Consider the following 27,593-nt stretch of genomic DNA (forward strand, 5'->3'; position numbering starts at 1 on the left):
TGGACATCCAACGAAGCTGAATGTTGGAGGATTTAGAACAGACAAAAGTACTTCTTCACACAGCACATAGTTAAACTGTGGAATTTGCTCCCACAAGAAGCAGTGACGGCCACCAACTTGGATGGCTTTAAAGGAGGATTAGACAAATTCATTGAGGAAAAGGCTATCAATGGCCACGGTCAAAGGCAGTATGCTTCCAAATACCAGTTGCTGGAAACTGCAGAAGGGGAGAGTGCTCTTTGCAAATAGGTCCTGTTTGCGGGTTTCCCATGGGCAACTGGTTGACCACTAGGGTTGCCAGGTTCATGGCCTGAAACTGATCCTGTATCTTTAGGAGAAAGTCAGCCAAGTGCAGGTGTTCTTGCAACATTGTAATGGGAAAAACCACACGGTGGAATTCTCCCTCCCACCTGCACAACTTTTAAAGATACAAAAGACCTCTTGGTTGCCAGGCCCAGACTCCCAAGTGGGTCAGAAATAACAAGCATGGCCCGAAATCTAGTGAAGTCAGAACAGATTTTAAATGGAGTCAGGTACACCATTACTCTGTATGGCCAACAGCCATTGTTTGTGGATATGATTGAAGTGCATCTCCGCTATCAAGGATGGGATTCTTCATGACCTTAACCCCCATTTCTGGAATGTTCTTCTGGGTAATGATTTGGCATTCTGCAGTCACATAAATTAAGAAACCCTACTGTGAATGCTGTTGCCAGGAGCCAAAGGATTAAAGCTGAAGAAGAAAGTGGACAGTGTGATTTACAACTAGGTGGTGCTGAACCAAATGAATGAGTTACCATAGCAATGGAGGCTTCAGAGGAAGAAAGTTCTGTGAGTCTGAAGGGGGGCTGCTGGGTGATTTGAGCTGTGAAAATGCTAATGAAGAACTGCAGCTGGTGCCTGCCACTTCAAAGGAATTTAAGCAAGCTTTGTTGACAGACCCCAGTTTAGAGTCATGTTGGTAGTCGTCCAAGAATGCTCCAGCCTCTTTGTCTAAGACTGTTAATGCTTTTTCTGGGACAATGGACTATTGCACCAAGAATTCGTTCCTCAAGGGAGCTCTGTGGAGTGGGACCCTACAAAACAGCTTGTTGTGCCAAGTTCTTATAGAAATGCTGTGTTACAGATGGCCCATGATTCTGCCTGGTCTGGCCACATGGGAATAAAACGCACCTTGGCCAGAGTTATGAAGTGTCTCTATTGGTCTTTGGTGGATAAAGCTATGAAAGATTTCTGTTGTACCTATGATGTTTGCCAATGGGTGGGGTTTCCAGGGGATCATCCAAAATTCTCCTTGCAAGCTTCTCAAATTGTGGCAGAACCATTTTCCAAGACTGGAGTGGACATTTTGGGTCCTTTTCAGCAGACTAAGGGAGGAAAGGTCTTCATTTTGACCTGCATTGATTATGCTACACACTTTGCTGAGTTCCCCTGTCTAGCATCTCTGCCACAAACATTGCAAGGATCCTCTTGGAACTGTCCAGTGGCAGGCAGGTCCACTAGCGAGCTCTGGAGCTCATACCCACCTCGCCTCTTTTTTTGCTATCTTTAGAGATATTCTTTGGAAATTTTTATTCTGGAACCTAACAGCATCAACAACACCTATTTTTTGAAGGCTATGGAACCATTTTATCAGCAAGAAAACAGACTCTTTATCAGCCGGTGAGTCACAACTCTGCTTCGCACTACTAACTCAAGGAATATAATTTACCATAACAAAATCTAAGGATTCCTAAGATAAAACTACTTAGCCTTGGAGTCGACAATTTATAATTATACCTCCGTTCATCTTAGAGTTTAAAAGGCAACCCTTATAGTTTTTAAAATGGTTCAAACAAGGAAAAGATGTTATGAACATGACCATAAATCAGACCAGGTTTTGGAAGAATCTGGGAATGGGGATCAACAGCTTAAAATTACAAACTTCTTTTTACCAACCAAAGCGGATAAGACAAAGAGAAATGCGTCACGATCTATTGAGAAAACCCCTTCCCAAATTGAAACAGAACAATTCTGTACCTGCTTGAGTGAGGAATTCCAGGCAAGGGATGACCCAGAAATTATACAAAGCCTGGTGTATGGAACATCCACAGATCCCCTCTTTGGGCAGATGCATACACCTAGTCTGATCAACTCTCTGCTGCAGGTACCTGAAAGCAAGGAGACGCCATCTTCCTCTCTGTACAAGGACAGTGACTTACATTCCCCCTTAGACATTCTGTCTACTGTGCATGCTACAGACATCGACAGCCAGACTCCCGTTTTTACTCAATCACAGCCATCTTCTGCCTGCTCTACAGAAGTTACTGAAACCACGGAACTGGCACAAATTGGCCAAAAACTACTTCTAACTGGCCAAAAATGTCTGCAGTTACAATTAGCCATCGTGGCAAAAGAGACTGAAAACATCAAAGCTTTTTTGGAAGAAACAAACAACCTTCTAAAATCATTTATGGAAGAACTATCCAAACTATATTTGAGTTTAAACTACACTCTTCCCCCCCACAAAACAACAACAACACTGAAGTGTGCAAACATAAAGAAACCTCGTATTGCACCTAAGGAGAAAAAATCCAAAAACATAAAAAATTACAAACCGCCAAGGAGTAAGAAGATGAACTTTCAGAAACTTTTTAAAGTACTTAAAGCTCAACAGCAAACAGCTTCGCAAACAAAGAATTTATCTGCTTCATCTACAGCGAGAACACCCCCTAGATCTTATTGCAAAGCCTTACCAGAAAGAAAAAAAGTCCAAATCTCCCAGAGCTACTTACTCACCCCAACCCGAGGTCCTATAGCGGAATATGCTCTACCAATAACAAGATTTCACGACGAGAGAATACAAATGGGAATTGGCTTCTCAAATATAATTCAAACAAACTTGCACTGCTGAATCTTCCTCTTCTTAACATCAAAGAAAAAGTAAACATCAGGAAGCAAAGAGTGTGTTATGCCCTCCAGTCGTTAGGTGTAATGGGTTTACGGCCTGACGATATCTCGTATGTGGAATTCCTTTACAACCCCTCAACAAAAACGTCTGCTTTACTTACCTTTAAATCGGCTGAGACAACAGCACGGATAATTGCAAATAAATCCCTTCTCAGCTACCATGGAATATCCGTTCAGAGACATTTCACAAACCTGGCCAGTCCAATTTCCTTGTTCACAAAGAGAACTCCAACAACAAACCTTATCTCTTCACAAGAGAGGAGGAAGTTTTCCTCGAACAGCAGCAAAAATTTATCAAACTCTGGAAACCTGGATCCATTCCTGGAACAGCTTCCTCTTAAAAGCACATTAAACATGAACTGCTCTTCTCTATCATTAGGATCAACTATGCTGGAAAAGAATTTATCCCCTTTGACTCCCCCAGCACAAGAAACATTAAACTTTGAAACACTTAACTCCATAAACTCTGATCTTATTATTTTGGATGAAGTAAGCTCCTCCCCACCACCAGCTCCCATTTTCGTCCCGTTACAGTCACCTCCTTCTCTGGTAAACAGTAAGGAAAATCAAGATCTTGCATTTGACTTTGCTTGTGAGGGAGAGGAGGAACTATTAAATAGTTTCCATACATTCACTGAGAATGAACAAAGTGAGGTCATAAACAAAATGCAGAACCTGTTAAACAATCTAAGGGCAAAAAGGACATGTTCCAGATACTTGGAGGACTATGAACTGAACTCACCATCCAGCATTCAAGTTTCTCCTCTGAAAGTTCCCTTAAAGGTACTGCCACATTGTTACTCAAATGTTTGTAGACCTAGCACAATATGTGATGTGATAGTACATGAGGTTCCTGAACTGACTTGACAACCCTTATTAAATTCTAAAAACCCGATTCTAACCTGTGAATCTCCTGAAAAAATGGTAAACCCTCATTTCAGGACATCACAGCACTCACTCTGCAAATCTTATACAGTAAAGGAAATTTCTAATCCTACGAATTCAATTATTAATGCATGCCAGGTTTCTGTTCTCTCACCTAATTTTACATTCCACCTTCTCTCCTGGAACATTGCAGGGTGGAATGCCAAACAAAAAATTCCTGATTTTATTACTTTTCTGAACAAATTTGACTTAATTTTCTTACAGGAGACGTGGTGTACCCTTAAATTAATAGTGGATGGTTTCTCTTGTTCATGTTTACCAGCGACCTATTCCCAACCCAGTTCCAAAGGCAGACCCAAAGGAGGCCTAGCCATACTCATTTCTACTTCTGTAACAGCTCGCTCTATAAGTTTAACCCCTTGTAAAAACATTGCACAGGCTGTTTTATTATCTTTTAGCACATTTTCTCTTCTGTTAGTAAATGTTTATATTCCCCCTCATGCCTCTCGGGCACAAATTGACTGTGACTGGGACGTTCTTACCAATTATCTAACATCACTCGAGGCTAAATTCCCCAAAGCGCCTCTCATTGTTATGGGTGATTTCAATGCCAGGTCTGGCCCCCACAATGATGCACTATTTGCTTCAAACCTCTGGGGGGGTGAGGACATCGCCCCATACCTCCCAGGCTATGCTAGGACTTCCAAGGACCCCAAGATAAATTATGGTGGAATATGTTTATACCGATTCCTTGCTAGACACAGCCTAATAATGTTGAACGGTCATAAGCAGATAGATTCATGTGCGGAATTTACCTACATTTCTGGCCTCAGGTGCAGTGTCATCGATTACGCCTTGATCTCGCATTCCCTGTTCAGGTTTATTTTGGACTTTTCTGTCGGCTCCAGACAGGATAGTGATCACCTTTCCCTTACCTTTTCCTTTTATCTACCAGAACGCGGTCACTTGCTCCTTACCCATAAACCAATGGCAAATCTAATCCACCCCACCCATAAAAGGACATTTTGGACTCCCACAGTAGCCTCTAATGTGGCCTTATTTCTCACTTCCCCCTCTGCCCTGTCCTTACAGAGGGAGATCATGCATGCTTCTGATTCATATTTAGCGTCAATAGTGTATAACTCCTTAATTACTAAACTTAAAGCCTCTATTATCCCACCATCTTCTTCCTTCAGGGCTCCTCCTACCACTGGTTTTCCCAGATGGTTTGATAAGGACTGTCTTGATGCTAAGAAACAGCTGAGACGGCTATACCATCAATATCGACGCCAAAATTTAACCACCCTCCCCCCTGAGTATTTTATTATCAAAAAATACTACAAGCATATGATAGTCATCAAAAAAAGGCAGGTTATGCATGAAGATTGGGAAGCCTTAATTCAAGCTTCCAGATCAAATAATTCGAAGTGTTTTTGGGAGCTGGTTTCTGGTTCTATGAGCCCACTAAATCCGGCCGCTTGCCACATTTCCCCATACCTCTGGGAGAAATATTTTTCTGCAAACAACGAGACTGTAAATGCTGTTTCCTTTATTGATAATTTAACAAATCTTACCACTTGGCCACCTGTAACCCAAAAAGAAATTATTGATTTGATTGCTAGCTTGAAATCCGGCAAAGCTCCTGGACCTGATAATATACTTTCTGAAATGTTGAAGGCGCACCAAGCTTGGTGGGCCCCTCTTCTAGCAAATTTCTTTACTCTGATCAATAATTCTGGATGCTTCCCTGAGTCTTGGCTTGAATCCATAGTTATCCCTATATTTAAAAAAGGGAACAAAGAGGACCCAGCAAATTACCGCCCAATTAGCCTCCTTTCCATTATTGGCAAACTATATGCCTGCTACTTAAAAGAGAGACTCTCATCTTGGTTGGAGGAGGATAATATCCTTGGGAGGGAGCAGGCAGCTTTCCGGAAAGGTAGGTCTGGGATAGAACACTGTGTGATTTTAAATCACTTAGCTGAAAAATACAAGAACCGCTGGGGTAACAGCCTGTTTGTTGCCTTTGTCGACTTGAAATCGGCTTTTGATTCCATCCCTAGGGAGATACTATGGGCGAAACTCGCAAAATCTACGATCGACAAGAGACTCCTCTTCTTAATTAGCCGTCTGCACCACCACACATCCTTTCGTGTTAGATGTAGTCGTGTAGGTCATCTCACAAACCCCATTACTACAACAAAAGGAGTTAGACAAGGCTGCATACTAGCCCCACTTTTATTTAATTTTTTCATGAATGATCTGTCCCTTTATTGTCAATCCCCGGACTTCCACCCCCCTAAGTTAGCAAACCTGCATTGTCCCTTGTTATTGTATGCAGATGACGCTGTTCTCCTTTCTGTTTCTAAAGTAGGACTCAAACGCCTAACTAAAGCTTTTATGAGTTTCTGTCATGATAACTATCTATAAACTTTTCCAAAACTAAGATCTTAGCTTTTGCCAAGCATTCTCCTGCTCACGCATGGACAATTAATACCCATAAAATAGAACAGGTTTCTCATTTCAAATACCTTGGTATACTTTTTCATTCCTCTCTGTCCTGGACTCCCCATATCCGTGGGGCTATTTCTACTGCTCGCAACTCAGCCAGTGGTATTCGAAGGTTCTTCTTCACTAAAGGAGGACAATACATTCCGGCAGCCCTAAAGGTTTTTAGATCCAAAACTATTTCTCAACTTCTCTACGGGGTACCTTTATGGATTGGCGCCTTCAACTCTTCTGCGGAGGCAGTTCTCTCCTTGTTTCTCAGACAAATTTTTGGCGTTCCCAGGTGCGTTCCTGCGGCGGTCCTTAGGTTAGAATCTGGCCTAGTCTCACTTGAGTCTCAAGCGTGGTTGGCCGCCCTAAATTTCTGGTTTAAAATGTCTTATGAAAAATCTACTGGCTATCTCCCTTTACTCTGGGAAGACTCTTTCACCTCGAAATGGGCCCGTACGTTTACAAATTACCTTGCAAGTATTGGCCTCTCAATTGAACATCTGATGTCCCTCGCTCCAGAGACAGTTAAACATTCTATCCGGACTCGTATTAACGATATGGACTTCCAACGCTCCATAACTGCAGCCACCTCGACCTGTTCTCCTATTCACTTTGGTCTGAGCTTTGTGCCTATGCTCAGTACCCCTTATCTGGAAACTCTTACGATCCCCAAATATCGTCTAGCCTTTACAAAGGCTAGATTTAACTGTCTTATCTCTGCCTTACTTGAAGGGAGATTTAAACGTATCCCGTATGCAAACCGAATATGCCTTTGTGGTGTCAGCGCCATAGAAACTCTCTCTCATGTCATCTTTGAGTGCGCCCTATATGATGATATTCGCTCCAAATTCATAACCCCCATCATAAATAAATACCCCTACAAACCGCTTAACTGTTTACTTTTACATCTTTTGTCAGCAGCTAATAAGGATACTATCTTGTCAGTTGCTAAATTTATTTTCGCGGCTCAATCAATTCGGAAGGCATCTATCCCTTCAGAAGCTTCCGCCACCCTACTGTAACTGTTTTCCTTGTTGTTTTATTGTTTTACTGTTTTAACATGACTGCAACTTTGTAACCTTTTGTTATAAATGTATGTAGTTTTATTTATAAATGTCTTTTGGTCTATGACCGTATCAATAAAGATTGACTTGGAACTGTTTTCTCATTGGGGGTGCCCTAAGACTATTATCTCAGATCAAGGCCCTGGGTTTGTGGCTGAGATGGCCCAGAAGCTATGGTAGATTGCTGGCATTGAACATCTTACACCTGTTGCTGCTTGCCACCAAACTAATGGACAGTGTGAGACTGAATTTGAGTATCAATTGCATGTTAAAGGCCTATGTGTTGAAACATCCAGCTGATTGGGATCTAGCTTTGCCTTATCTGATGTCTGCGTATGGAGACGCACCCCAAACCAGTCTCAGGTTCAGCCCTAATCAATTGGTCTTTGGGAGAGAACTGGTTGGCCCTCTGTCATTGTTAAAGGCAGAGTGGGAGGGGGAAATGGAGTTTACTCTTGTTCCAGTTGTTTCTTACTTGCAAAAGTTGCAGAACACTCTGAAGGATGTGCTAGAAGTGGCTCATGAGAACTTGGGAGAGGCCCAACAGCAGCAAAAGACTTTGTATGGCTCTCAAGCCAAAGCCAGAGAGTTTGCTGTGGGAAGTAAGGTCCTGGTTCTGAAATCTTTACCAGGTCCTAAGTTATCTGTTACCTGGCAGGGTCCTTTACTGGTTAAGGCACAGTTAAATGATACACATTATTTGCTGGCCTATCCTAATTCTTCCAAGCGGCCTAGAGTGTTCCATGTCAACATGAAACAGTATCTATCTAGAAAGAGTTTAGTTTTGGCATATACTACTGCAAAGGAGAATTCAGAGGATTTTGTGGACTTAGTAGCTGCGAGTCAGCAGGAGGGGGGGATTTCTGAGGCCTGCCTGACAACTTGTCATATGAGCAGAGTTCTCAACTGTAACATTTTGGCAGAGTTTCAGGCCTTGTTTTCCAGTAGGCCTGGCAGTACTAATTTAGCCACTCATTCTGTTATTACTGCATTACCTATCCATTCTCAGCCTTATCGTGTTACTGGACCACATGCAGAGGTGGTGGAAAGGGAGATCCAGGTTATGCTGAGCTTGGAGTCATCAAGCCATCAACTAGTCCCTGGTCTTCACCTATTGATTTGGTGGCCAAGAAAGAAGCTAATGAGGTTTGTTTTTGTGTGGATTACAGGACGTTCAACCAGATTATCCAAGTGGATCCTTATCCTCTGCCTAGGATGAATCATCTGATCGAGCGTTTGGGAGCTGCCAAGTACATCACTACTCTGGATTTGTCTAAAGGTTATTGGCAGATGCCTCTGAATGAAGATGCTACATTGAAATCTGCTTTTGTGACACACCTGGGACTGTTCCAGTTTACAGTCTTGCCATTAGGGTTGCAAAATGGTCCAGGATCCTTTCAGAGACTTATTAACACCATGCTGAATGGATTGAATGAATTTGCATGTGCTTATTTGGATGGCATTGCTATTTTCAGTTCTGATTGGGATTTGCATGTTCAGCACTTGCGTCCTGTGTTTCAGAGGCTTCAGGGAGCTGGCCTTACAGTGAAGGCTCAAAAGTGTCAATTTGGATTGGGGGAGGTGGTTTACCTGGGACATTGTGTGGGGGGAGGAAGTGTGAAACTCCTGGATGCTAAAATTGAGGCTATACAGAATTAGCCTGTGCCTTGCACCCAAAAGCAAGTCCAATTTTTTTGGGCTTGGCTGGTTACTATCGTAGGTTTGCCCCTCAATTCAGCAACGTGGCAGCACCTTTGACTGACCTTTGCAGGAAACGTCAACCCAATCAAGTTCAGTGGTCTTGAAGGTGCCAACAGGCTTTTGATGTTTTAAAGGCCTTGTTGACCAACTACCCTGTTTTGAAAGCTCCTGATTTTTCTACACCTGGTATTGTTCAAACTGATTCTTCAGATTTGGGCATTGGAGCTGCCCTGATGCAATTTGATGCAGATGGAGATTTGCACCGTTACCATGAAAACCCTATTCATAGGGTCGCCATAAGTCAGAATCGACTTGAAGGCAGTACATTTACATTTTTATGCTTATCTCAGCAAAAAAAACTTTTGCCCCAAGAGTGTAATTTGGCTACTATTGAAAAAGAATGTCTGGCAATCTGTTGGGCCTTAGATTGCATCCCTACCTTTGGAGCTCACATTTTCAGATACAGACTGACCATTTACCATTGTGATGGCTCTCTTAAGATGAAAAACTCTAACCAGAAATTGTTAAGATGGAGTCTGGCTTTGCAAGACACATTAAAGGACGAGACGATGTTATTGCTGATAGCTTGTCTCAGGCCTATGCTCCAGATGACTGATTTTTATGGCTTTGCTGACCTGTATTTTGGACAAGATTTTTGGATAACCTGCTTTTATCTTTTTATTCAAGTTTTTAAGTCTTTTTATAATTTTTCTTAATGGGTATTTTATGAGTAATGTTTTCTCTTTTAAGCCTTTCTCTTTGAAACAACACTTTTTAAAGGTTTTTAACTAAAGAAGTAGCCTGACTTGCTTGGGGGATGTATACAAATATTTCTTTTAAATAGTTAAGATTTTCTTTTGTGTTTCTTTGTTGGTTTATTTTTCTACTTGTTTTGGCCAAGGATGAAACAGAGGTGTTTGACCCTCTGATTTAATCTCCTTAAAGGGGGAACGTGTCAAGAATGCTGGATTTCTAAAATGGCTTTGAGGCAAAGAATTCTGGGGGAAGACATCTTGTCTGAGATGGGGCCTCTGAGAGGCATGATATTGCAGTTTTTACAGCTGAAGCTAGTTAATTAGGCCTAAGCAAGAATACCTGCTTATCAGTGGAGACTTGTATCCAAGGCCGCCTGGCCTGGGAAGGTTGAGGAGTAAGTGATCGTTAGCCATGAAAACTCCAGAAATATTTCATCATCTGCCAGCCCCAATTGGCTAATTAATTCCTGGCTGTTGCTGGGCATTTTCCCATAAGAATAGGATTCAGACCGTCTTTGTTCCCCACTGTACCCTATGGTTGCTGATGCTACCGGGGGGGGGGGCAGTTCCATCTGCTATACATCTCTGGGGAGATGTGGAACCATGAAGTTATTTTGCTGTTTACCTCTTTATAAGTATAGACTAGACAGTTCTGTTATTTTGTTTGTGACTGTAACTCTGTTTTGCCTAGCCCTCAGGGGTGTGGGCTTTAAGGAACAATTTTGCTGCTGTAATTGTGCACTTACATTTTATTTAATAAAGCTACTTGTTATTTACCAGTGTGTGTTCATTGCAGGAGGGGATTTGGCCAATTAACCACAGACTACTGTATATTTGGATATTTTGCCTAAGGCTCCAAGACAAGGAGTGCACCTTTGGCTCTTGTCTGTTGGAATCCTTGGCAGGTCTGGATTTGAGAATTGAGTCCTGGGACTGAACGGGGGCCAGTTCATGACAGACTACACATAAAAAAACTAAGTACTCGGTCTCCATGGATTCTAGAATGGACCCTCATGGTAGATAGATTCATGGCGACAAGCCAAATCCACCATCAAATCACAGTGCAGACCTGAGTCCATGACCTTAAAAGGTAGAGATCATAGGTCCAGTAAGCATCACTGTAGTGCAAAACAAGCAAACAAAAAAACTTGGATTTGAAGCACCAATATCCATGGATTGTGTTTTTTTTACCTGAGAACCATCCCAAAACCCATTGTTGAATCACAGACCTCTCATGTGCCTGCTGACCGCACCATAAAAAACAATGGACTCAGCAAGGTGTGTGGCAAAAAACTAGATCCCAGCACATCACCTTATATATGTCATGGCAAGGGATGGGAAGAAATTCAATTCTGTTTGCATTCAAAACTGAATCCATCAAATTTGCAATTTCCAAAACAATTATGAGAACCGAAACACAGCCATCCTTTAAAATTTGTACTTTTGTGATGCTGTTCACCAACTAAGCAATGTTTACAGAAATGCATAGTTATGGATTTGGGGTTGAGATGGATGATTTCTATGAGTCCCCTTCCAGCCTCTGATTTGGATCCCTGCACCTGGGGGTAAGAAACCTGCTCTGCTGGTCAGATGAGCCCCCGTTTGTTAATCTAATAGAGTGGCCAGGTGACTTAATGGGTCTACCAAGTGCCCATTAACTGGTGAATGGGCCAGGGAGATCCTATTGTTATTGAAACTCTTCAGGAGAGCCCCCTCTTCTTCCTGAGGCCAAGGAGAAGGTTGAATTTTTAGTTGAGTCAGAAAAAAAGGCTGGGAGCTAGAGATAGGCAGAGAGGCTTGCTCCCTGCACCATGGCTTTTTGGAGTGCCTCCTATAACCCTGATGAAAAAGCTGGATATTGGGCTGCTGATGTCTTGAATCCCTCCATCCTAAGCTCAGGTTGGAATGTGTGTAAATAAATCATATTTCATAAAGACACCACAGTCTCTGCTGAGCTTCTTCCCAAGGAAATCAAACCCTGGGAAAGCGCAGGGACCCCTGGAAATCTCTCACTGCTTGGAGATTGGGGTGGCACACAACACTATGTTAGAGGGAAAAGTCCATAACAATATATTAGTGGAAAAAACCTTATAAAATGCATAATATCAGGATAAAACGTTGTACATTAGTCAACACCCCATACAAAAAGTTGTGTTTACTAGGAGAAACACTAAAATGCTGAAAAAAATTCTTAAGGATATTTAAAAAAGTTATTTGCAAATTCCTGCAGAAATGCAGAGAACTGAATTTAAGATCTGAAAAACAGACCCAGAGTACCAAAATTGAGAAGCCTCTTCCATCCCTGGGGGGTGGTGTGTGTGTGTTTATGTTTTGTACCAGAGAGGCACTTGGGCATGTGAGGTTGCAATCTTTGCAGTGTGTGCAATCTGAGGGCGTGGATGATCACGTGATCTGATAGTGGATCTGGAGGTTTCTCTGCAAAAAAAACACGAGGTACCATGCAGAAAATCAGGAGGATCCGAGTTTTCCCCCCCCTTTATCAGATGGCCAACCACAAGTTTTGCAATCCTAGGCAAACCCGTCACCCTGCCTGCCTGCGACGACTCGCAGAGGCGGGTTATCCTCAACCCAACCCCTTATCTTTCCGGCTCCCCCAGCCCCCTCCCTTTTAGCCTGCGGGCGCAGCCCTTAAAGCCGGCCTGGCAGGGAACAGCCTTGGGTGCGACCACAGGACAAAGAAGGCTGTTGAGAAATAACACGTGGATCATGCCCAGGCGTCGCCTCCGCCTGGCCTTCCTCCTCCTGCCGCTGCTGCTGGGGGGTTGCCTTGGCGCCGGCCTCCACTTCACCGAAGGGGAGAGTTGCTTCAAGCCGCGGACAGGCAGGCCGTACGCCGTCCGGTAAGAAAGCTGTGGGAGGGGGAAACCACAGAAGGAAGGGGGGGGAAGCATTTGGACGGGAGATGACGGAAGCATGTGAAAAGTGCATTTCCTTCTAAAGGGGTCGAGCAATGTTGAGGGGGAAGCTAATTTGCCCTCCTGCCCGCAGGGAGAGCCGTGCGCAGCCGAGATCTGCGAAGACCATCTCTTCTACTCAGCGACGGAGCATCTGTTTTGCATGCTGACGGTGTCAGGGTCAATTTCGGGCATCTCCCGATAGGGCTGGAAAAGATTTCCGCCTCAAGCCCTGGAGAACGTCTCCCAGCCAGTGTAGGTGGTACTGTTGAGAAACATACATACATGCAAGGGAGACAGACGCTCTACTACTAAGCTATGTCCCTTCTCCAACAGCCCTGTGAGGTAGGCTTAAGCAAAAGGTCACCGAGCCAGCTTTAAGGTCAAGCAAGAGCATATGAACCCAGCTCTCCTGTGCGCCAAAGGAAACAGCGGCGGCTGGTTCAGCTTGGGGAGCCATTGCTTCTCACGTGACTGGAAAATCCCTGGGAAGGGAGTGGGTGGGCGCTGGCGGCAGCGCTGGCTGCTTTGGCGAGCTGCCTTCAAAATAGCAGGCCGGCTAGCGGCAGCTGGAAGAGGAAATCCCGCTGCTGAGCAGGCAGGCTTGGGCAAAGAGACCGTCCTGAATCTGTGCAGCTGATTGCAGAAACTGAATCTGCCTGTTCGGACTTGGGAGAGCTGGGTTCATATGCTCTTGCTTGACCTTAAAGCTGGCTCGGTGGCCTTTTGCTTAAGCCTACCTCACAGGGCTGTTGGAGAAGGGACATAGCTTAGTAGTAGAGCGTCTGTCTCCCTTGCATGTAGAAGGTCCCAGGTGCAATCCCTGGCTTCTCAGGTTACGGCTGAGAGAGATGCCTCTCTGGAGAGCTGTTGCAAGTCCGTGTAGACAGTACTGGTGGCAGATCCACACCATACCTTTAAAGCACCTCCAACACACATTTTTAAAGTACGTGACTTTCCCCATAGAATGTTGGTTTCCCCACACACAGCTGCAATTTCCCACCACACTTAACAAACTATAGTCCCCATGATTCTTGGAAGAAGTCATGTGTTTTAAATAGTCTGGCTCAGTATAAGGTAACAGCCTATGTTCCTAGGATAAGATAAGCCTCTTGCAAAGCCATCCTGAGCTCTTTGGGATAAAAATGTGATAAACAAGGTATTTCCACATGGTGGAAGGCAGGGCTGTGATGGCCAATATGCTGCCTTTGGGGACAGGCCAAGGAGCTCAGTGGTAGAGCAAATGCTTTGTGTGCAAAAGTCCCAGCTTCATGCTCTGCTGAGAAAGATTCCCGCATGAAACTCTACAGAGAGTTAAGGTGCAATGGCGGCTGATGGCTCTGTGGAATCTGCTCCAGGTTTTAGATGAAGCAGCTTGGACAGCTTATTGAAAGTTCAAACTAAAACTCGGAGTGGATTCCACTGCCCCACTGACATGGAGCCATCAGCCGCCACTGTCAGAGTGGTACAGTATTCAGTGAAATGATTACATGAGTGGAACAACATATGCTCATGCAACAGGACTCCCCCCCCAATCTCTCCCTATGCATGCCCCACACCAGCCCAAATCTGCTTCAGAGGGTTGGTGGAAACCCCAAGATTTAGAGAAGGGGGAGGGGGGAAATACCATTGCGCAAGGTGCAATCCTTGCGCTGATGGAACATTCCCCTTAGCACTATGCTGAGTGCAGTCCTCAGTCAGTGCAGTCAGTACTGAGCTACATGGACCAATGACTTGACTCTGTAATATGGTACCTTCCTATAGGAATATAGCTGCCTTATACGGTGTCAGGCCATTGGTCCATCGAACTCAGTGTTGACTGCACTGACTGGCACCAGCTCTCCAGGGCTACAGACTAGGGTCTCTCCCAACCCTTCCTGGAGATGCTGGGGATTGAACCTGGGACTTGCTGCGTGCTTGAGGTGGCCATCTCACTTTGCCTAAGGGTAGGACCGGTCCTGGTCATGAAGTTCCGTAGGTGGCACTGGATGTGCCAGAATAATGTCCGAATGTACAAATACAGGCACGCTTTTCAAAGAGCTGGAGTTGGAGTCCCCTCTACAGATGCCAGTGTGCTTGCAGGGGTGCGTGATGGGTGACAGTGTTATGTCTTCCTTTCAGCACTTGTTTCTGGTAATGTGAGAGTTTTAATCCATTTATATGTTCTGTGAGTTAGGGAGAAGTAATTCCTCTTGATTACACCATAAATTTATTCCACTGTTACTCCACTTTAAACGGTCATGGCTTCCCCCAAAGAGTCCTGGGAAGTGTAGTCTGTGCAGAGTGCTGGGAGTTGTTAGAGACCCATATTCCCCTCACACAGCTACAATTCTCAGAGGTCCCCGGGAAGAGGGATTGATTGTTAAACTGCTCTGGAAACTATAGCTCTGTGAAGTAAATAGGGCTTGTCTAACAACTCTTAGCACACTTCAGAAACTACATTTCCCAGGATTCTTTGGGGAAGCCATGACTGTTTAAGGTGGAATAATAGTGGAATAAATATATGGTGTGAATGTGGCCTTAGTTGTGCATTATAAGGTGTAACAAAGGGACCCGCAACAAAATGTTGCAATGTTCATGCCTTTTTCCAGGATATACTCTGCTGATGATGGTGCTGTTTTATCTACATAAGGATCCATGCTCAGAGGATGAGGTTGCTGTTAGTATAATGCCAAGGCTAAATTCTAGTGATTCCAGGTCCCTCCCTACTTCTGTAAATTTGCAAGTGCTGTTGTGTCCAAATGCTTGCTGTTCTAACCTTTTAAAGCATTTTCTGTGGGAATTCTGCAGCAGGGACCAAAATACTACTACTACTACTACTACTACTATTATTATTATTATTAGATTTATATCCTGCCCTTCCTCCCAGCAGGAGCCCAGGGCAGCATCCAGTCCTGCCTTAAGTGCTGTGATCACATGAGGGTTCTGAAGGAATGTCAAGCTTGTGACAGTCACCTGATAGTTAAGGAATGTTAAGGTCATTTTGCCTAGAGTCATGTGATTTCCAGCGAAGAGGGAAGGTAAACAATGCCAGGGTGATGCGGTGATTAGATTTTTAGATACGGAAGCCCCAAGTTTATCTCCCCCCACTCAGTCACAAAGCTCACCTTGCCTTATAAGGTTGTTGTGATGATAAAATTGGGAGGGGCAATATTGCCTAGAGCTTCTTAGAGGGAAAGTGTGATATTTAGGGAATAAAAAAAGACAGACAGAGCATTGTCAATTCTTTTCTCCCCAAACACAGGATAACTGTCAGTTTGCTTGCCTTTTTCTTTTAAGCAGAACCTACCCTCGCCCTCATGAATATTTGGATGCCTCTCAACTGCCCAAGAGCTGGGACTGGCGAAATATAAATGGAGTCAACTACGTGAGTGCCACTCGCAACCAGCACATCCCACAGTACTGCGGGTCCTGTTGGGCTCACGGCAGCACCAGCGCCCTAGCCGGTAGGAAGATGTGAGCTACAATTCTCCTGAGTATGACCTCCTATTAAGTTGTACTGTGCTTGTTTTCCTATTGCTGGCCAGCAGAAATATTATTTTGCACTATGCCATTGCTTTTTGACTTTATGGAACTACCTTTCCTATTTGTGGGCATACACAGAGAATGTAGGAAACCCCCTTATAGTAGGTCACACTATTTGTCCGTCTCATCCAGAATGGTTTGCTTGGACTGGGTGAAGGACTGTAGCAGAGTGGTAGAACATCTGCCCTTACATGCAGAATAATAATAAAGAAACTACAACTAAAACACAGTAAAACTATGGGGTCAAAGTATAACTTAAATTGCATATCGCTTCCTTGTTTACTCCCAGCTTCCGTTTGTCTCCCCTTCCTCTGTTTCCTCTGTGTCGAATTTTAGACTAAGCTTCTCAGCGCAGAGAGCTGTCCTCTTCTGTGCTGTCCAGTGATGTGCATGTTGTTGGTGTTATATAAAAAGATAAATAAGTTGTGTGTTATGTGTGATTGGATCTCCTGATTTTTATTCTTACTTTAAAAGCCTGCCTGCGGAAGGCTGGGCTCTGAACTGGATCTGAGCACTATTGGAGGAGAGGTTTATTTCCCTCCGCCTCACCACCACTGTTTTCCCTGTCTAACTTTTCTGCACCTGAATCTGCTGTTTAACCTGCTGGGGAAAACAATACACTTATCCCTGTCACATGGCACCCCATCTCTGGTCAAAGTCTTCCCTGTGAATACTTTAAACTGAAGCATCAGGAGCTGTATAATGGCAAAGGCCCCTAATTCAAGCCTGGTGTCTTTCTCTATGTCTCTCAGATCGCATCAATATCAAGAGGAAAGGTGCTTGGCCATCTGCTTATCTCTCGGTCCAGAATGTTATCGACTGTGCCGATGCCGGAGATTGCGGAGGAGGAGATGATTTGATGGTCTGGCGTTACGCTCAGGAGCATGGCATCCCGGATGAGACCTGCAACAACTACCAAGCTAAAAACCAAGGTGCATGAGATCAAAGTGCAAAAGCTCCTTTCTGCTCCTTCCTGCATGAATCTGGCTGTAAAGAAGAAGAAGAAAAATGCTCAAACAGTTAACATTAATTTATGCCAGCCTTGCAAATAAATCCAGAACTTACTAGCCTGCCACCCACCACAATCGAAAGTGAAAAACTAGAGCTTTCATTTGCCTTCTAAAACAGGACTGCAAAGCAGCTTCCAGCCATCATTTGCAATTCTGGTTTGGTGGGCAATCAGAAGCCACAAAATCCTGATTATGAACTTTTAAAACCCTAAGGATAGCTAAAGGACAGCTCTTATGGTCCTGCTGGAGATGCCCTTTTATACTTCCTGCATCTATGTGAGGGGAAGTTGAAGGGAATGTATCAAAGATCCTTTTCTGTTGTAGCATCCAAATTGTGGAACTTCCTGCCCCTGCAAATTCACCTCCCCCACCCCACCCCATGTTGAGGTTCTGATTGCAGCTGAAAACTTTTATTCAGGCACATCCAGTAATTGAATTTGATTATTTCTGGCACTTTTAGTTTAGTTGATGTTTATCTGCTGCTTTTGTGTTTGTTTTCTCAGTTTGCTGTTATTTTAAAAAATTGTTAGCCATCTTTGGTGATTTTCAAGAAATGCGGGGTATACTTTTTTTTCAAAAATTTTATTTTTAAAAAAATGAAAGCGATGCCAGGGGAAGGCCAAAGCAGAAGAGAGCATGCAAACACAGTGGTGGCAGTCTGTGGTTTGACTTCATGTCTGAATGGAGCCATTATCTAATTCATTGTTATGAGAGCCCTTGTATGTTGTCTGTTGGTATTATCTCATAAGAACATGACAATAACCCTGCTGGATTAGACCAAAGACCCATCTAGATCTCCAGTACTGCCTCTGGTGTTGGACTAATACATAGCTGCAATGGCTAGTAGCCATGGATGGTCTTAGTCTCCAAGAATTTGTCTAAATACAGTTTAAAGTCATCCAAATTGGTGGTCTTCACTGTATCTTGTGGTCGTGAATTGTATGTGCTGTGTCTATTTGTCCGACTTGCGTCTTCCAACATTCAGCATTCATTGGATGATCCTAGGTTCTAGTATTATGAGCAAACTCCATTTTGTTGATTTGGAACTGAGAGGACAGTAGATACTAAACACCCTTAGGCCAGGTTATCTTTAGGACCGTCTTCACCTATATGAATCTGCCGAAGCCTTAAGATTGGCATTAGAGGGCCATCTCTCTAGCCCATCATTAGCTAAGATCTGATAAGAGAGGACTAAGGACAGGGCCTTCTCAGCGATAGCCCCCACAGTAAAGAAAATCCCTGGGGCCAACAGGTTCCTTCTCATCCCATTTTCTGATGGCACTAAGGATGTTTTTATGACTGAGTCTGGTGATCTTACAGGTTTTTGCTGTGTTTATTTTTGTTGAATCTTTTCCTTTGATTTTTAATGCTATCGCAAGCTTTAAATTACATATATTATTATTGGTAGATTTTGCTTCTTACATATTCCACAGTGGCTTACGTCATTTGGAAAGGAGAACAGAAAATAATGGAAATAGTCAAATACTTCACTGTACCAGATCTTGTGCAGCAAACTTTTCTTTCATAATTTTAGCTGCAAGATGAACTGTCTGTTCACAATCAAATGGTGATGGTTGTTTTTGCAGACTGTCAGACATTTAACCAGTGTGGAACGTGTGTTACTTTTGGAAAATGCCATAGGATACAGAACTACACCCTTTGGAAAGTGGCAGATTATGGAAGTGTCAGCGGCCGAGAAAAAATGATGGCTGAAATATATGCAAATGGCCCTATCAGGTAAAGCGATACAAGGTTGCATAATAAGCAAGATAATGATTATATCCTAGTTCCTCCCATGTTTTTGTTTCTGTGAAACAGGACTGGTGAACTCTAGATGTGGATGGACTCCAGCTCCCATCAGCCCCAGGCAGCCTGGCTAATGGTCAGGGATGATGGGAGCTGGAGTCCAGGAACAAATGGAGGTCTACCACAGGATTCCCATCTCTGCTTTAAAATATAGCAAGGATGTTGGTTTTGCTTTAGGTTTGTTTTTATTACTCAAGGATGAAAGAGGACATCCACATATTATTTATTAATTTATGTTTAGCCCACAAATGGCAGCTTGCATATCATAAAATTGCTGCTGGTCCACTTTGGTTGAATCACCTATTCCATTAAACTGTGGATGTATTACAGTTTTCAAAGTAGCTTCTAGAATTACAGTCTTACTCTTAGAAGAATTCTTATTAAATGAGTAAGGCTGCAGTCCTGTTCCCACTTCCCTGGGAGTAAGCCCCATTGAATTCAGTGGGACTTGCTTCTGAATAGATGCGTATAAAATAGCTTTGTAAGATTCAATATGTGTCATGTGGTCCATATCCTCTTTAGAATATTGACCTTTAGGCTCTTCAGCAAGTTCCTGTTGACCAGCTAACTCAATATGTTTTAAAGTCTTTTGTTTTTAAGATGCTTTGGAGTGGTATTTAGTATTGTTGTTTGCCGCCCTGGGCTGCTTCTGGGAGAAAGGGCAAGATATAAACTAACTTACTAACTAAATAATACTTGCAGTTGCAATTACATTAGCAACAACTTCTTTGTAACTGGTCTTCTAAATAGCCAAATATTTAAACTGCAACCATCCCCATTTTGTCTGAAATGTCTTTAGCAGACATTACCATCATCTTTAAAGATTCCCTCCCTGAGATGTTAGTAAGCCCCACTGAACTCAATGGGTTGTAGCCAACAAAATTTTACTCAGAGTAGACCCATTAAAATTAATGGATCTAAGTTAGTCATATTCTAACTCTGAGTAGGACCAGCATTGGATACAACTCAGTGGGGCAACCATCAGAGTAGATGTGTTATGAGATGTGCGATGAAAGCGCCAACTTATCTCATGGTGATACCCAAACCAGTCTTTGCTCCTGCTGTGCACCACTTTGCACAATATTTTCGTGGAACCCACGTTGTTTATTGACGAGCCAGACTGAAAAACTGTTGACATTTGTCAGGTTACCCAGAGCGGCTATTCAAAAGCTGTTGCTTGTCATTAGCAGTTTATAATTTAACGTGATTTCATTTTAACAGCTGCGCGATCATGGCCAGTCCAAAGCTGCACAAATACTCTGGAGGTCTTTATGCTGAATACAAAACCAAGCCTACCCTTAACCACGTCATCTCTGTCGCTGGCTGGGGCGCTGAGAATGGAACGGAATATTGGGTTGTCCGGAATTCTTGGGGCGAGCCATGGGTAAGCACAGGGCCGGATTAAGCTGAGGAGGGCCCCTAGGCTGATTGGTGTTTGTGGCCCCCTCATCCCATCCCTCCCTTCACCTACCTTTCCGCTTTTTTTGCGGCTGAGTGCACTGCGCGCACAGGTTTACCATCAATCAAGATGGCGGCTGAGATTTTCCTAAGGGGCTGAAGCCTCTGCCACCATCTTGGTTGATGGTAGCAATGTGCGCGTGTAGCACGCATACATGCCATCAACCAAGATGGCGACAGAGGCTTCAGCCCCTTAGGGGAACCTCGGCCACCATCTTGATTGATGGCAAACCGCAAAAAACAGCGGAGAAAAAGGTAAGTGAAGCGGGGGGACGGCGGGCCCCCAAGAGCTCCAGGCCCCTAGGCTTCAGCCTACTAAGCCTAATGGATAATCTGGCCCTGGTAAGCAGGAAATGGAGACCACAAGCCAGATCTCTCTCTTTCCACTTCTCTCATTTAAGTCTCTCGATGGGTGAGCATAGCGCAGTTGTAAAGCGTGGAGGATGTCTTTGATCCTCTAAGTCAGGGGCGGGGAGCCCTTGGCCCTCCGTATTTTTTTTCCCCTGAACTACAACTCCCATCATCCCCAGCAAACATGGCCAATGGCCAGGGATGATGGGGGTTGTAGTCCAGCAACCTCCAGAGGGCTAAAGCTTCCCCACACCTGCCCTAAGGATAGGGAACCTTGGGCTCAGGGGCCAAATGCAATCTCCAGGCCTCTCTGTGTGGTCCTCAGGACTCTCCTCAGGCCACATCCCTCCCCAGCACTGCTTTGCCCTCTCCTTCAGTGCTTTTGACTGGCTGGAACATGTCCTTGAACTATGATGCTTCTTCTTGCTTTCCTGGATGCAGGATAGCAAGAGGTGTGTCTAGAAACTAGCCTGCTGTACATTAATTGTTCTGCCTTCTTTTGCCTCTCGCCCTGCCCACTACTGGCATGTGGCCCTTGGAAGGGGAAAAGGTCCCCTATCCCTGCCCTAAGTAATAAACAGTCAGGAGGTGGAGGAAGAGTGGTCTGACCCTTCGGCAGAGTGAACCGATGGGCTATGGAGAGGGAACGGTTGTGACGGACAAACCACCAAATCCAAAGCCCGTCCAGACTCCCACCAGCAGGGTAGAAGGGGGGGTGTATTTTCTTCCACCCACCCACATTTTTCAAAATTATTTATTTATTTATTTGTTTATTTATATGCCGCCCCATAGCCAAAGCATTCTGGATGGTTCACAGCAATTAAAGCTTATCTTTCCCATTGGTCGCAGTGGGAAAGAAAAGCAGAAAACACCAAAGGTGGCATACTTCTCTGTCCCCACCCCATTCTGAGTGCATGTCAGGGGATCACCAGGGCTTTGCATTCAAAGCCTCCCTTGCCCTGATCCTGGCACCATCAGAACATAAGAAGAGTTCTGCAGCTGGAGCAGACCAAAGGCCCATCTAGTCCATCATCCTGTTCTCACAGTGGTCAACCAGGTGACCCTGGGAAGCTTGTAAAGAGGCCCTGAACACAACAGCATTCTCCCCACTTGTGATTCCCAGCAACTGGTGTTCAGAGGCATACTGGGTCTGGCAGAGGAGGCAGAACACAGCTCTTGTGGCTAATAGCCATTGATAAGCCATATCTTCCATGAATTTGTCTAGTCCTCTTTTAAAGCCATCGTTATGCTAGAACACCTCCATTTGCCTTCTCCACCATTGCAGCACTGATAGCCGAAGAGGGACAGCCAAAGAGAATTCGGCAGCTGCAATGAGGAGGCCTTCCTGGTGACCCCTAGGATGCTCTTCTAGGGACCAAAGGATTCCACCTTAAGAGAGGCTTTGGTGAAAAAGTTCAGGAATTGTGCAGCGACTGTTAGGGAAATTTCAAGGAGGACAAATGCTGGTTGACATTGGAATGTAGGAAACTGCCTCATATCAAGTCAGGCCATTGGTCCATCTAGTTCAGTATTGTCTACACTGACTGGAAATGGCTCCCCAGAATTTCAGACAGTGAGTCTCTCCCAGTGTGGAGATGCCGGGGATTGAACTGGGGACCTTCTGGATTTGAAAAAGATGCTCTATTGCTGAACTATGATCTTTCCCCAAAGAAGAGGGAGATCTAGTGCTTCCTATGGTGCCTGGCTCACCACCCCATGGTCCATAGGATTATAGGATATGATAAATGCCCATGAGAAAAAAGGCACACTTTTTTGTTTTTAGATTATAAAATTTCAGCAATTGCCATCCTAGAAGAGTCTTTCCCTCTTCTAAGATTGTGTCAATCAAAATGATTTTAAACAGATTAACTGAATTTAAACATTACTAATGATGACAATAACTTGGGTTCCAACTTCTGTGAATCGAGTTTCATTCACACATCAGGGTATCAATAACTTGGGTTCCAACTTCTGTGAATCGAGTTTCATTCACACATCAGGGTGTTCCTGCCTTCCACTTTCAGTTGCAACTCCTTGCATATGCCATATCTGCTCTTGAGTGTTAGGAGACACTCTGGAATAGTATAGGAAAACTGGGGCAACCTCCCACGGACACCTTTGCAGGAGCATAACTGATTTTCTGTTTATACAGAATTCAAGCTGATTCTAGGATTCAAGCTGATAAAAGCAATAATCTCTGTAGCAAGGATACAGGATTGTGTATTCCCGAGTCCTGCTTTGGGAAGTACCACACTGAACATCACACCGCAAGTTAGCAATATGTCCCTTGCTTCAGCCAACCAGATCAATTTGTTTTGTTACTCTAAATGCCTGGACTCTATAATCCAGAGAACCACACCTTCTGCCATCTCTTAGGCTCTCTTCTCACCCTCCTGTACCACCTAGCATTCTTCTGCACACACAGGGCAGATGCGGCAGCACCATCTCTTGCCACCCCCACAGTCACCTTACTAGATTGGAGTCCAGGTGTTTCCAGGATGTGTTGTGTAACTATAGCATTTTCAGGGCAATGCCATAACATAAAAAGTTGGTTGAACTTGAACCCACTGTGTTACGGTATATACTAACGCAAATTAACGTCTTTCAGGGTGAGCGAGGCTGGCTTAGAATTGTAACAAGCGCTTACAAAGGGGGAGAAGGAGTCAACTACAACCTAGGTATTGAAGAACAATGTGCTTTTGGAGATCCAATTCTTCCTTGAATGTGTACTTCAGTATGTTTTGGAATCATGGGTTTGGAACACGACACCTGTCCCAACCAGCTGCTTCTGCTTTTCAAAGGGAGGAGTTGATTTTAATGCAGCATCCATTAATCATGGAATGGTAACATATCTGAACTTTTAACCTTTCCTGAACTGACTTGTTAAAAGAAACAACCACCCTTAAAAAAAAAAGTTGTATATAAAATGCACAAAAGAATGACATTTACTGATTGCACTGTGTGAGAGAGCAAACACCTTTTTGTTTTCAATATGGGAATTAGTCAATTTTAACACAATTGTTTTATAGCTTTCTGGGGAGGGAGAGGCTTTTTATTTTTGGAAAAAAATGTGATGTTTGGGAGCAAAGCTCTTTAATGACTTGAAATTAAATTGTGTATGAAACTATACAGATAGCAAATGTCTCCCTCTAATGCCAGTTGGAGAGAACAGGCTGAACCTTGAGTCGTTGGAGAACTGCTTGCTAACATGACTGCCTTGTGGTAGGCTGAAGTTTCTTACTGAAATTCTTAAAAGACAGTTGTTCAGTAACAACAATGGTATTACAGAAGAAGCTGTAAGACTTCTAGAAAAGCTACTGGTTGGTCTTCTTTCAGTCTTGCCCAGGAATGGGCAACCTGTATCCCTCAATACGTTGTTGGGACTGCATCGCCCATCATCCCTCATGATTGGGCATGCTGGCTGGGGCTGATGGGTTGTGGTCCAGAAACATAAAGAGGGCCACAGGTTTCCCTATCCCTGGTCAAGCCCAGATTTGCAGTCGCCCTTCTACAAGCTGCTGGAATGGTCCCTAAGTATTAAGGATTTTACAACTCCTGTGTCCCACTCTACAATGTGCCTTCCTCTAACACAGGACCGTGACGTAGGAAGCTGCTGCCTTACACTGACCCAGACCACTGATCCATCTGGCTCAGTACTGTCTACACCACGGATGAGCAACCTTTGGCCCTCCAGATGTTGCTGAACTACAACTCCCATTAACCCCAGCGAGCGTGGCCAATGGCCTGGGATGATGAAAGCTGCAGTTCAGCCACGTCTTGAGGGCCAGAGGTTTCCCACTTTTGGTCTAGAATGACCAGCAACAATTCTCCAGTGTTTCATACAGTTGTTCCTAGAAATCTGAAGGCCCAGAAAACCCCCAGAAAATTTTGGGGGAAAACCAAGGACCACCACTCTCTGAAATAATAATGTGTCCCTGCTGAACGTTTCTTGGTTTTTTTCTGAGCCTTCACATCACTAGTAATTCTCTGTCCTCTCTGAAGCTGCCAGTGACTAAACTTGGGACTTTGTACATATGAAGCACATGATTTACCATAATGCTACACCCCTGCGGTGGTGCTGAGGTTTCAGAGTCAGCTAGCTCAAGGTGCAAGTGCACACCAGATGCAGCATCATTCAAACAGCAAGTGACAGAAGGCCAACTATATATCCACAGCACCCTTAAAAAAATTTGGCCACTATCTGTTGTGCCTAATGTTCTGTACAAATGGAGCTACAGCTGCCAGGCAGTGTATTCACCCCAACTAATAAACAGAACGTCACAAGCCCGTGTGTATTCTTGCCACTGTACAGATCTACAAAATGGGTATGTCAGCAAGCAATAGGCTCTGCGGGTCTTTCTAAATGACAGTCTTACACACAGCATTGTGAGACATGTTGGAGTCATAAGCCTTTGCTACGGACATAAGCAGCACTATCTAAGACTGCAAAGAAGTCTTCCTCATTTAAACCTGAGGTGGCCCTCCAAATGTTGTTAGCCTTCAGCTCCCATCTTCCCCAGCCAGCATAGCCAGCAGTCAGGGAAGATGACAGTTGTAGTGCAGCAGCATCTGGAGGGACACAGGTTTCCCACCTCTGAGTTAAACGATGGTGTAAAGAAGATTTTAATATTACAGCTTTGTTCCGTCCTGGCTCTCTCCTTGCTGACATTAATTTATAATGAACTTTAAACAAACAAAAAGAAGCATTCTTATTTAGCATTCAACCCGACTGGTTGTGTTCTACAACTAGATTAAATGTGCAATACTGCGGAACAGGACTGCAGCATGTAGATATTCCTGGCTAAGCTGTGTGGGGATGATAAAGTAGATTTTTGTTGCTTTGGCTTTTGCAAGACAGCTTGGCATAATACATATGATACCCCTATACTAAAAGAAGTTGACCCAATAAACAGTATCCCCTTATTTCTCTGGGTAAATTTCTGCTGTTGCTGCTGCTTCAACAGTGTGCTTTTGTGTACAAGAAATGGGAAGTGGATAACAGCATTCATTTGGCTGTCCATGGAGAGGAATGGAACTTCTTGAGCAGCAAAAGAGCTGGTCGACTGGCCACGGGCTGATCCAGTTCTCGTATATTCTGTGGCTCTTGTCTCTTTCCCCTACTTGTCCAGTGATCCAAGCTGTTTGGTAAGCCACATCCCCATATCTCATACCCCAGCTGCTGGTGGTGGAGAGGCACTCTGCACATGTTCAAAGGAACACCCACTTTCTAATTGAATTTCTTTGTACTTATGTACCATTCTTCCTCCTAGGAGGAGCAGAGGGGCTAATAATGCAGCACAACACTTAAATATATATATATATACAGAGTAGCAGTGTCACCTTCAAGTACATGAAGAGACTCTGCAGTCTTCCTTATATAGCACGGTTTGCACCAGCAGCAAAGGTTTATGACCCGTCTTCAACATGTCTCAGAAAATGTATGATCCTTCAATGTTTTGAGGTTGAGTGTTGGCTTGGGTTAAGCCTTGGACCCTGGGCTTCCTATGACTCTAGGCTGGGTCAGGATCATCCGTGCCTTTGCAATTCTAGGCCTGGATGGGGACCCTCCAGGCCTGGGTAGCCAAATGCGCCCCTCCAGGACTCCCTCTGTGGCCCTCAGGATTCTCACTTGGCAACACTGCCTGCCCTAGGCCCTACCCTCTGCTCTGCGCCCTCTTCAAGTGCTTTTTGCCTGGCTGGAATGTGTCCTTCAACTGTGATAATGCCTCTTGCTGGCCTAAATGGAAGATGAAGACGTGTGTGTGCGTGGGCGTAGAAACCTATGAATTTTGTACAGCTGGAATGTAGCCTGCAGTACAAAAGTAGGAGTCAGTCATTGCTCCACCCACTTTTTTATCTGACACCACCCACCACGTTTGTGGCTGCTGGAAGCTTACCAGCCTTCAGCTGAACAGGGTCCCCCCCCCCGTTCTAGGTTAAACCAATCTCCCTGCCTTTTACTGCAAGCGTTTGCCCACCTCACCCTCACTTCTCTCTCCCAGGTTTCATTTGTCTGAGCTTCGTTGGTGGCAGCGTTGGCAGCCTGCGGTGTAAGAGGCAGGAACAGTGGGCGTTTTGGGCACAAGATAGGAAGAGGGGAAGACTGTGGGCTTCGCTATAGCATAGAACAAGGCCACCTCCCGTGCCAGCCTCTCCAGGACCGCACAGTTTGCTCCTCAGCTCAGGGCCAAACTAGAGGTTGCTTGAAATAGGCCTTTAAGACTAGCGTGTTGCCCTTCTTTTAACTAAATGCAAAAGCAGCCCCCCTAAACTCCCTCAAATCTGGATCCACGCTGTTTTCCTGCTGAAAACCATCCCCACCCACATTATTCACTGCAAATTGCAGCTTTGTGGGAAAGGGGATTTTCCATGGGAAAGTGGCCCAGCAGAAACAGGATACCCCCCCCCCCGGTCTTAATCTGAACAAGAGTCCTCTCGGCCTTTTTGAAAAATTGTGTATGTGCTAAAATACCAGTCACATGATACAAAAATGCATTTAAAGAAACATCTAGTTTGGCCAGCTAGAAGCAAAGCCACTTCAAGGGACAGAGAGTAGACATACTCCAGTGTACACTTGGGATATCAGCTCATGCTTTGAACATGTGGCATTCTTAATGTCCCCACTGGCCTATCTTCTCTCCCCTAGTGTGAGGTGCGGCTTTTAAGGTTGCCAGG

The 27,593-nt window shown here is 44.4% G+C and overlaps 2 protein-coding genes across 4 annotated transcripts in view; one reads left to right on the forward strand and one right to left on the reverse strand.

Annotated features, from left to right (window-relative positions):
• The window catches only part of TUBB1 (tubulin beta 1 class VI), a 39,812-nt gene extending 36,528 nt beyond the window's left edge, over positions 1-3,284 (reverse strand). Inside the window, exon 1 of one of the 2 annotated variants that reach the window (XM_061631136.1) lies at positions 3,051-3,284. In XM_061631136.1, the coding sequence (XP_061487120.1) occupies positions 3,051-3,132 (82 nt within the window). In that variant the 5' untranslated portion in view covers positions 3,133-3,284. The remainder of the gene's footprint in view (positions 1-3,050) is intronic. The other variant, XM_061631137.1, reaches the window with a different exon arrangement.
• A 9,113-nt stretch (positions 3,285-12,397) lies between these two features.
• Positions 12,398-25,202, forward strand: LOC133387096 (cathepsin Z-like). 2 transcript variants are annotated; one of them, XM_061631153.1, is made up of 6 exons: positions 12,398-12,714; positions 16,048-16,214; positions 17,046-17,225; positions 18,890-19,040; positions 20,331-20,493; positions 23,527-25,202. In XM_061631153.1, the coding sequence occupies exons 1-6, from the start codon at positions 12,581-12,583 to the stop codon at positions 23,638-23,640; spliced, it is 909 nt and encodes a 302-aa protein (XP_061487137.1). In that variant the 5' UTR covers positions 12,398-12,580; the 3' UTR covers positions 23,641-25,202. The 2 variants fall into 2 exon arrangements, with proteins under 2 accessions (XP_061487137.1, XP_061487138.1); XM_061631154.1 differs by having other exon boundaries at positions 12,401-12,714; positions 16,051-16,214.
• Positions 25,203-27,593: the final 2,391 nt, after the last annotated feature.

This window comes from Rhineura floridana, chromosome 6 (assembly GCF_030035675.1).
Source record: "Rhineura floridana isolate rRhiFlo1 chromosome 6, rRhiFlo1.hap2, whole genome shotgun sequence".
Taxonomy (NCBI): domain Eukaryota; kingdom Metazoa; phylum Chordata; class Lepidosauria; order Squamata; family Rhineuridae; genus Rhineura; species Rhineura floridana.

Excerpts from the sequence above, each read along its gene's own strand:
- LOC133387096 (XM_061631153.1), top strand. The coding sequence starts at position 12,581 with ATGCCCAGGCGTCGCCTCCGCCTGGCCTTCCTCCTCCTGCCGCTGCTG. Across the intron at positions 16,215-17,045 it reads CAGCACCAGCGCCCTAGCCG|ATCGCATCAATATCAAGAGG; the intron begins GTAGGAAGATGT and ends TATGTCTCTCAG. Across the intron at positions 19,041-20,330 it reads TATGCAAATGGCCCTATCAG|CTGCGCGATCATGGCCAGTC; the intron begins GTAAAGCGATAC and ends TCATTTTAACAG.